At 36.0% G+C, this 10,355-nt stretch overlaps 1 protein-coding gene across 5 annotated transcripts; it reads left to right on the forward strand.

Annotated features, from left to right (window-relative positions):
• Nucleotides 1–2,950: 2,950 nt before the first annotated feature.
• On the forward strand, nucleotides 2,951–10,030 carry LOC131641893 (uncharacterized). Of its 5 annotated transcripts, XM_058912190.1 has the most exons (10): nucleotides 2,951–5,403; nucleotides 5,487–5,660; nucleotides 5,807–5,913; nucleotides 6,020–6,069; nucleotides 6,264–6,322; nucleotides 6,449–6,844; nucleotides 6,974–7,144; nucleotides 7,397–7,591; nucleotides 8,275–8,421; nucleotides 8,517–10,029. In XM_058912190.1, the coding sequence occupies exon 1, from the start codon at nucleotides 3,118–3,120 to the stop codon at nucleotides 4,546–4,548; it is 1,431 nt and encodes a 476-aa protein (XP_058768173.1). In that variant the 5' UTR covers nucleotides 2,951–3,117; the 3' UTR covers nucleotides 4,549–5,403; nucleotides 5,487–5,660; nucleotides 5,807–5,913; nucleotides 6,020–6,069; nucleotides 6,264–6,322; nucleotides 6,449–6,844; nucleotides 6,974–7,144; nucleotides 7,397–7,591; nucleotides 8,275–8,421; nucleotides 8,517–10,029. The 5 variants fall into 5 exon arrangements, with proteins under 5 accessions (XP_058768173.1, XP_058768171.1, XP_058768169.1 ...); XM_058912188.1 differs by having other exon boundaries at nucleotides 6,020–6,844; nucleotides 8,517–8,712; nucleotides 8,826–10,030; XM_058912186.1 differs by having other exon boundaries at nucleotides 6,020–6,322; nucleotides 8,517–10,030.
• Nucleotides 10,031–10,355: the final 325 nt, after the last annotated feature.

Raw genomic sequence — 10,355 nt, forward strand, 5'->3', positions numbered from 1 at the left:
TGGTATAAATACAAAATGACAAGATAGACGAATAGAAACAAATTACCCATAAATTAATAATCATCTCGTCATTAAGAGATATATTTATAATTTTTTTAATCTGAGCTAATTTGTTGTATCCTGTGTAGGGGTGGCAAAACGGGCCGCCCGCCCCGCCCGCCGCCCGCCCCGCCCGCCCCGCCTTCTGCCCGCCAAAAAACGAGCGGGGCGGGCATGCCCGCCAAGTAAAATGGGCATCAAAATCATGCCCGCCCCGCCAAGATGGCGGGTTGGCGGGCGGCGGGCTTACCCGCCTATTTTTATTTATATTTTTTAATAGATTAATATGCTTTTTTTACCTTTTAATTAAACTTTTCACTTATTTTTTAAAACAATTTTTTATAAAAGTAATTTTTTAACAAATATACTCTAAAAAATATTACATATATTTATAAATAAATGTATAAAATAAACCTTCAAGAATTGTAATTACTAGAATTAATTAAAAAAAGAGTGAGTTTTAGAGGAGGAGCGGGTTTTGGCGAGCGGCGGGCTTTGGCGGGGCGGGTATGGCGGGCGGCGGGTTTTGGCGGGGCGGGCTTTGGCGAGCGGCGAGTCAAAATCCCAACCCAACCCGCCAATTTTAGACGGGTGCGCGGGCGGCCCGGCGGGCCCCGACCCGTTTTGCCACCCCTAATCCTGTGTCACTTCATGAAAGTTTTCTTACATTAATAAAAAAATTTAAGTCTTATGTGATCATTTATGTCACTAAAAGTGATTAACATTATTAAAACCTACTTAAAAAAATCTTGATACATTAAAAACCCGTACATCCGCACGGATCAAAGTATATTTAAATTTTTAGAATTCTTTATTTTTTTAATATTGTAATTTATCAATTATTTGTAATATATTTTTAAATTATTGTTGTATTATTATTAACATCAAAATTTTCATTAAGAAAATTGTTAAAATAAAATCCTTATTAACTTTAAATATTTGTTGATGTAACATAATTTATTAACAAAATTTAATATAATTTTAAGTACTTAAAATATAATATTGTTAAAGCAACACACACAATCACGATTCATGATATGTAATAACATTTTAAAAACACTGCATTTTCATTTCTCCAATAATGTATGTATATGGCAGTTTGAATACATTTTCGACAACATTCATTTGGTCAAGTCAAAGTGAAGAACAACAAACACAAATTAATAAATTTTAATGTTCTCATAACTAAATTCTTTTGCAAAAATTTAGCTTCAAAACACAAGAATTAGCAAGGTAGTACATGTTCAATATTGCCAGCGAATGGTCCTTTTGATTGATACTCATGACAGAAGCCAACTTTCGCCTCTGAATAGCAAGGTAGGCCTGCAATGTGAGATAAAATCATATACATTTATTGCTCAAAATGTGAGAGATCTTTGTTACACTTATCTTTAATATTTTATTTTCTAATCAATTTGAGATTTCTTTCTCATACTTAATTCTTAATATAAATCAACTAAAATCAAATTTAATATCCATAAGAATTTATTTGAATTATAATATTTTGATTTTCCAACCTTTAATTATAGTGTGCATGTAGAATTTCATATTAAAAATATAATTTAATTTGGTTAAAGAAGATAAATTAAATTTAGAAACAAAGTTGTCCAATAAGTAACATGTTCCTAAGAAATTGGTAAAAGATACTCCATATCCTTTTTAGTTACTGAGTTATAAAAGTAATATAAGAATTGTTAACATCAATAGTAAGAAAGCATGCTTGGATGAGGGGATAATCCTTTGTCACAGCAGATCATGTATCATGCTTTAGGATCAATGGTATGTAAATAGTATTGTATTAAAAAAAGTAGAAACTTATACAAAAGATGATAGGGTAGGGGTAGTACAATGCAGCGGCTTAGGGCAGTTTCGGGCCCTAAACCATCATCCGAAAGAACCCGCCGGTTGCTAAATTTCTATCCATTTCCGCCCATTTGAATACTCGGAAAACTCGGGTGGCGGTTCTACGGGTGGCGAGTTATACAGATGGCTTGAAACGGGTGAAAAAGAAGAAGAAAATAAAGTTCTTAGAGTTTGGCTGTTTGCACCGCCGAATGCGTTTGCACCGCCACAACGCAGCCTTCTGACGGAAGTTTATGGCCTTCAGTAACAACCAAACTGCAATAATATTACCTTCTTTTTTACCATAGAAAATGGTGATGGATACACTACAAATAAAATTAAAAAAGATTATAAACGATTCTATAAACGGTACTCTGTGGAGAAAGATAGAGAGAGTTGAGATGCATTCTAGTAAAAAAGAATAAATTTATAAATGATAAGTATTGTGGAAGATAGAGAAACATGTAATATTATAATTTATATTTGTTCTCTCAGAAGTAGTACTATACTACTAGTAAAAAAGTAAAAAATTGTAAAAAATGGCACTGCAATGTAATAATACTGCTAGGCCTAGGCTACTTGTTGTTTAAATATTACTGCCATCAATAGTCATTAGTCTGTCACCTTTTTCCATTTCCACTGACACACGTTTCCTTTTTTAATACTAACAATGTTGCACATCACACCACATGAAAGAATACTACTACCAGTCATTATATTAAATACATGCACTTTATTGTGTGTATGCGGGTTGGTTCAGTTACCGACTGGTATGATTATCAAAATCGGCCCGGCCGATTAAACCCATGTAAAACTGAAACAATTTAAAATGGCAACCCGAAATCCGTGTCCGCCCGCCCAAATGTCAAATTTTACAAACGGGTTTTGCGGTTTCGGGCGGGCCTCGGTTATCTGTGCACCCCTTCACAATTTGAGTTTGTTTAGTTTGATTTGTGTAGAAAAGATGCATGTACTTTATGTTGTTTTAAATTGTCAACATGTCAAATCGAGTATGTACTTTAAATATATGCAAACATCAAGAGCTGAAATTATTTTCACAACAGTGAAATGGAGCAATTTTCGATGCATATTATCTAATAAACAAATAGTACAGAACTATTACACAGAGACCCTAATCTCCTATTTAAGTTCTTGCTCACCAATCCACACTCACAGCATTTCATTTTCATTTCAGCCCCTAAACCAAATCACCCTTCCATCTCTGTTGATATTACTATGCCTGCTCGCAGAGTTCGAAATAACAGGGGAGAGCCTAACCTCTCACAAATTGTGTTCAGGCAGGGCGGAGCCGGAGACCTCCAGCAACAACGATACCGCGAATTCTACCAACGTTCAATAACATCTACGCGATACGTTGATGAGAATTGTTTACGCGATTTGGGGATGCTCGATACTGTGCAGCGGTTGCTTGATAAATTGGGTCTCACTAAAGCATGCACACTAAACTTACCCACCTATGAAGCATTAACCTTGGAATTCTTAAGTTCCTACTCCTACAACACACCTCCTGGTGCTGGTATGCATCTTACCGGAGCAGCGAATTTCAGAATGTTTAACACAGAATATACTGTGGATCAAGAGACTCTGAGTGAGATACTCCAGTTCACTCGTGGAGAAGATGTGAATTACCGAATTCCTCCGGAAATGGATTGGACAGCAACATCATTCGCAATATGGGAACGTATAGCCGGTGAACGTCCTGCTGGTTGGGACGAACTTCTCTCCACTCATATCCACAATCCTTGCATCCGTTACTTTCACCGCATCTTAGCTAATACCATTTTTGGAAGAACCAACAATAACAGGGTAAATTCCAAGGAGATGTTTTTCTTTCACTGCGCTTTTGCACGGAACTGCAGGATAAACGCTAGCTCGTTTCTCATGGCTCACATTCAATCTCTTGTCGCGAGGGATGGAACTAATGTACCTTTCTGTATTGGAGGTATAGTTACAAGTATAGCACTCCATCTGAACTTGGGGGACAAATTGCAAAATTTACCTTCACTACCAGCCGTTTTTATGGATATCGACAACTGTCGAGCTGGTCACCTTATCAAGGTAAGAGAAGAAGGAGGATATAATCTCATGGTGCGGAATAGGAAAGTTCCGAGCGTCATTTTGCCAAATCCAGCCATTACCAGATTAACCGATAGGAACAATTGGTTATACGATCTAGATGCACCTGCCCCTGGTGCAAATGTGCAAGACATCGAAGGTGGGGCGCATATTGATGAGCCTGATGAGATGGAGCAGGGTCCACCTGAAGAAGATCAACAACCACCTGCCCGACAGGTTGCAAGCACCTCCACCCGACGCCGTCGACGAAGTGACCGTGCTCCTGCTACTAATGATGACATTCTAGCGGCCATTATGCAAAGAAACGAATTGGATGCTCAGAGAGATGAAAGGAACCAGACACAGCTTACTAATATGATGAATCTCATGCAGCAAATCCAACACGAATTGGCCAACCAAGGAGAGCAGGTAACAGGCGTCATAACTGAATTGAACGCTTTGACCTTGCGTGTGGGGGACTTGCAGGATTATATCCATCAGGTGGGCATACCGGATCATCACGTGGCACAAAATGGACGGGGTCGAGCAAGGACTCCTGGTAGAGCACGTGGCAGAGGCAATGAGGGATGATTTTTCAGTTTTCTACCTTCCTTTCTTTGCATTGGAGACAATGCTCAGTTTAAGTGTAGTTTAAGTGTAGCTCAGTATTAGACAAATTCTGTTTGTTTCAAATGATGGTTGGTGGTTTTGCCATGATAAAAAATAGTCTTTTAACCTCTTGTAGGTAGTTGTTGTTATTTAACCACTTATATGGTAGTTACTTTACATAAAAGTGTCTGATACATTGAGATTTGAAGTACTTATTCTATCAATATTTCTTGCATGATTAGTTTTGGGGTCAATTAATACTTATTCTAACAACCTTCCATATCATGAAAGTCTGATTGTGTTTCATCTTCTTTAACTCCATTTCAATCAATTTCTTGTTTTGAATTTGTCAGATGAAGGAGTTTGGAGAGCAAGTATGAAAAATATCGTTTTAAAGAAATATTTACTTCATTTTAAAGTTTTTTAATGGAGAAATTGGTATCTGCACTATTCTTTTAATCATATCTTATTTATATTTGTATAAAGTATGTATTGTGTGATTCTCTCGATTGACAGATTATAATTAGTGCACTTGGTTTACTTATGATTTGAGTTTTTCGCAGGTTGGGATATCAGGATCATTACTCCGAAACAAATGAATATCCAACATTTTTTATTTCAGATTGGTGGCTCACTTTCTGTCATCAGGCATTTCAGGTGTTGCTCGTCGGGCGGTGCTGGAGCCTTCTTCGGTTAGTCTTGTAGCTGCTATTCTCATGGGTGTCGTCGTTCCACCCCGTTTGTTTGCAGAATTCTGTTCTCTTTTCGGTCTTCTGGCGCAATAGTTTGTTTAGGGAGCTGTTGGAGTGTAATGGTTCGGGAGTTGCGTGATCACCGGTTATTATCCATCGTTGTTAGTGATTGAATTATAGTTTTTAATGTTTTATATGTTTTAACGATTTCGTTTAATTTATGTACAGGTCTGGGGCAATCCACGCCGAGCATGGCTGCATTTACAAAGGCGAGGGTTGTGGCTGCTAAGATTTTCGAAATAATCGCTCGCAAGCCTGGAACTGACAGAAATAGTGAATCAGGATTGGAATTGGAGACGGTTACTGGACTTGTGGAGCTGATATCAATCCCACTTCTGGGCTGTAAGTTGTTGTGTTTCTCATATTTTATTCATACCACTACTCTGCTTCTTTGTAATATCTTCCTCGATTCTGATTTGTTGTGTTTTTGTTGTGTAAATCTTGATTTTAAATTAAATCTTCATAATCTGTTATTTGTAATGCGTTAGGTTTCAAAGCTTCGTGAGAGTAAATCAAATGATAAGCGAGTTTCAATGTTTACGACAATGAAGAGACTCTATGTGAGAGCGGACCGTGGATGGAAGCTTTGCAAGCGGTAGATTTCCAACATAAAACCTTTTCTGTTTCCAATTTGCTGTTGGACAGCATTGATTTTTAACTATTTTCCATTGGTTTTCCCGTTTTTCTCAAATTTGCGGTAGGGTTGGCCATGAAGGTTGCCATCAAGATGGAATTTAGGATCACACAGCCGGTAACATTCACTCATTGGCGTTTCCCTTTTGAAAACAATTTTTATCTCAGATATTTCATTAGTCTACGAATATAGGTTTATGATGTGAGCAAACTGTATTATATGATGTAATGATTTGTTCAAAGCTGTTGATTCTTACATTTTCTTTTACTTTCTGATTCTGATTTTGTGCCGACTGTTTTGGTTGAACCAAGAACTGGAAATACCAGACCGGTTCTTGTCCTAACGCATGCTTGGTGCAAACCAGATGCAGGTATCATTTAACCTAACCTATCATACTATTGGATATTAGGAATTAAGTCACTGAGATGACATGTCTTTGCTGTTATTATTATTGTCACAACTACTAATGTAAGTCAACTACTCTTCAATTTCGCAGAATTCTGAATATGATAAATTTTGGACCAACTATAAGGAATTCACTATTTTTAACCCTTATTTGTTTGCCTAAAAGTAGCAACATGACTGGTAAGCCTTTGACATGTTTGTAATGCATCACTGTTTCTGCACAACTATTGGAACGACACTGAGGTTCAAAAGCACACCATCTGGCTGCTACTACAATTGTTGCTCGGGCTGCAATCGTTCAAACAAGAATACTTCACTGCCTTTTCAATGAAATTGTAACGGTTTCAATGTCATCGAAGTAACAAAGTATAAAATTGAGATTGAAGTTCAGCACGATGGACATGTCTGCTCCTTCACGTTTTGGGACAAAGCTCGTGTCCCAATTGTTGGCATTACAGCTGCCAAGTTGAGAGCTATAATGAAAGAGGTAAGTATCTTATGCACACCTTTATAACTTTTCTGTGCACCATATTTCTAAACATATTTATTTCTGCATATTTATATTGTCGACGACATTGATCTTAAAAGGATTAAGAATTCAGTATTTGTCGTGTAGGCTGGGGAAGATCACCCACAAATATACGCTATCCACCTTGACAGTCTACTGAAGCAAAAGTTGGCCTTTCATGTGAAGTATTCCACCTTCTACAAACAATGCTCGATTGTCATGCTTAATAGAGATGAACACGTGTACAACATGATCCATGAATATATGAACCCAAATGAGGTAAATGATATACCCTATGTAAAAATCATTATGGAAATGCAGTCATGAGGAGTTGAGTTAATAATAATAATGTTATATGAATATAACACACTTCAAAGGTGTCTCTGTTTGAAAATTTTGCTACAAATCCAACATCTCAAAACAACCATAATATGGTAACCTATTTTTATGTTATGTTATTCTATTCATTGCTATTTTATCACACAATTACCTCGACTGGTAGCATTTTTATTATATCTGCTGTTTGAACAGATCCTATCTACTGAGCTCACTTTGTATAAAACAAGCTCTACGAATACACCACCACCGTCTAAGAGGGATGATGCCACCATTAGATATGATGATGCGCCTCCAACCATGTATCTAACACCACAAAATTCTTCCACATAACTGAAACACATGAAGAAGGAGTGATATGGAGGAGTAATTTGGAACACCTTCTGTAATGTTAGCTACTATTTTCTCTTTCAACTTTTTTTGTAATGTTCCTTAACATTGAAATGTGGAAACCTCTAAATGCAATTAAGAACCTGTTGCATAACATTTCCGCTGCCGCGTTTTGTCTTCGTTAACTAGTCCATTTGCTATTAAGACCTTATCTCATGTAAAAATTATCATTTTCATTTAACCACAACTATCATTTATGGTTTAAGAGTGAAGTCTGTTAACAACCTCATGAATACTCATGTTGATGTGTAACTATGCATGGTCTTTTGAATGAACAATCACATTGTTGATGCCATCGATCTTTATGGTCTTTAGAATGAACAAAGATACTAGCGTTATTACTGATCATTCAAACTATATTATATGCTTTCAATCTTTATGGTCTGTGATATTGTCAACAAACTTACTGCATCACAAAACATTGTTTGTTTAATAGTTTGCTTTTGCTTCAGCATGCCTGTACAAAATCTGAGCCCATTTTAAATAGGTTATATCTCAAATTTTTCAAACATGCAGTGCCAGATTGTTTGTCATGCATTTATATTGTTGGCATAAGTGCACTGCAAGTTGTTTCACCCTGAAGAATATCAGTACAGACATGCTATTTTGATATGTAGATTTCTATGTTAATAGTGTTAAATGAAGGATTTTGCTGAATTCTATGTCCGAGTATGATTTTGCAGCTGAAGCAGATTTGTTCAAAGCACCTGAACCGATTATTGAAGAGTCAGAGATTGATCTGGATCCCATGACAGCAGCCATCTCAATGAGATATCAAATCTCACTCTGATTAATTCTCCATCCTCGAATGTTCCTCCTGTTTATAAGAGGTTCGTCGTTTCCTCTTTGCGGTGTCTATTATCAATCTATGGCATTGTGTTTCCGAGTTTTCTAATATAATGTTTTCGAATTTTCTAATATATAGAAATTGAATGCAACAACATTGTTGTTCGAGGCATCACGATTCTCGCGACTGATTATGGTTTATGGTTTATGACGCACACTCTTGCAAGAACAAGCAGATTGAGGACTGTTATATAGTGTCCTGGGATGACTGTGTGGCTGTGAAGAGTGGTTGGGATGACTATGGTATACCTTATTGAATGCCGACTACGCAGCTGGTAATAACAAGGCTCACTATGATGTCTCATTTAGTGGTTTTAAGCTGTTAGTGATATTGTTTTTTCCATTTTTGGTTTTCTGGGTACATTTGCTTGTGCTGTTGGTTTATCAGCTGCACTTAATCTGGGTTGCAAACCTGTTAGAACTTCAAGAACTGATCGGCTGCACCGCTAGGGCTGGGTTCGAACCTAGGACCTTTGGTTAAGCTGGAAGAGACCCTCTAAATATATATGAGTTTTGCTAAGATAGAACCATTTAATTTTTAGAAGGAGTACTTTAGGAAACTATAATTAAAAAAATAGTTAAATGTACTCTAAGATGTATGTTATTAAAACACTTCTTTAAAAAATAGAAGTGAGTGTAAGTTAACATCTTTTATAGACATTTACTAAAATAGATCCATTTATTTTTAGGAGTGTGTTAGCAAATAATAATTAAAATTTATAAATACACTCTAAGGTGCATATTGCTAAAACAATCCTTTATAAAAATTAATTGGTCTATCTTAACAAAACTCATTATATACTGGTATGTTTGTGAAAGATTCATAGGATACAATGCAAGATGCACCAAACCGTTTTTTGTTCAATGCTCGCAAAACCTAGTTTTATATCAGTGGCTACTCAAGCGCTACCAGGGGCGGAGCCAGGACCCTGGGCCAGGGGGTTCAAAATCTTTTTCTATCAGTGTCAACGGGAGCATGAGGTAAACCTATTTTTCTTTTGAATGGTTTCAATGTAGGCTAGAAATTAGAATTCAGTTCCCAAGCTGATAAAATTATATCTTTGTTACAGGAAATAGTGGAATATCTTTGTTGGAGAGAAATAAAGTAGAATATCTTTGTTGTAGAGCTATATATTTACTATATAGGTTAATTACTATATAGGTTCTGAGGTGATATTTACTTATAGTTAATTATATTTGCTGCGTATCATTATTTATTATCTCTCAACTGATTGATTGATGAGTTGAATATAAATTTGCTATTATTATTTAAGTATCTAAATTCAATGGAATCAATAGCCTCAAACTCAACTCATTGCAAGAAGACACTAAGAAGGTATGGGTGTTTTCTTTTTCTTTAGTTTTCTCTATTATCAAATATGATTTGTTCTCTTTTTCTTTAGTTTTCATGCAAAAAGATAAAACTTATGCTATAATTTATTTGTCAATAGTTCAAACTCTGAGTTTGGATGTTGGTTTGTGAGTTAAGGGTGGAGTGTTGTTAGATAGTGGTGTTGAGAGAATGTGAAGAAAATGAAAATTGAAATTCATACATCATCTTTTGAAATATATACAACCTAACAACCTTGAAATCTTGTATAATAGCTTCGGTTCGGAATGTTGTTGTCCACTACCTTCTTTAATTGTTAATTGAGTATGAGTTAAAGTTTTTGGGTTTATTTTAAATTTTTCAAGATTTTATTAAGAAGAATGATTTTTCTTGTCAGTAGTTTTAATTCCGACACTGAAGCATCGGAATCTTATAATATTCAACCCTTGAAACGGCGTAGAAAAGTTGGTTTCAATCTCTTTTGATTTTTGAATAAATATTGATGTATGAATTAAAACTAAAGATCTAATCATTCGGTTGGTTTCAATCTCTTGTTTCATTTATAATCGAATGATTAGATCTTTAGTT

Source organism: Vicia villosa, unplaced genomic scaffold, assembly GCF_029867415.1.
Source record: "Vicia villosa cultivar HV-30 ecotype Madison, WI unplaced genomic scaffold, Vvil1.0 ctg.004225F_1_1, whole genome shotgun sequence".
Taxonomy (NCBI): domain Eukaryota; kingdom Viridiplantae; phylum Streptophyta; class Magnoliopsida; order Fabales; family Fabaceae; genus Vicia; species Vicia villosa.

Bases quoted from the DNA above. Each gene is read 5' to 3' on its own strand.
- LOC131641893 (XM_058912185.1), top strand. From the start codon at position 3,118: ATGCCTGCTCGCAGAGTTCGAAATAACAGGGGAGAGCCTAACCTCTCA.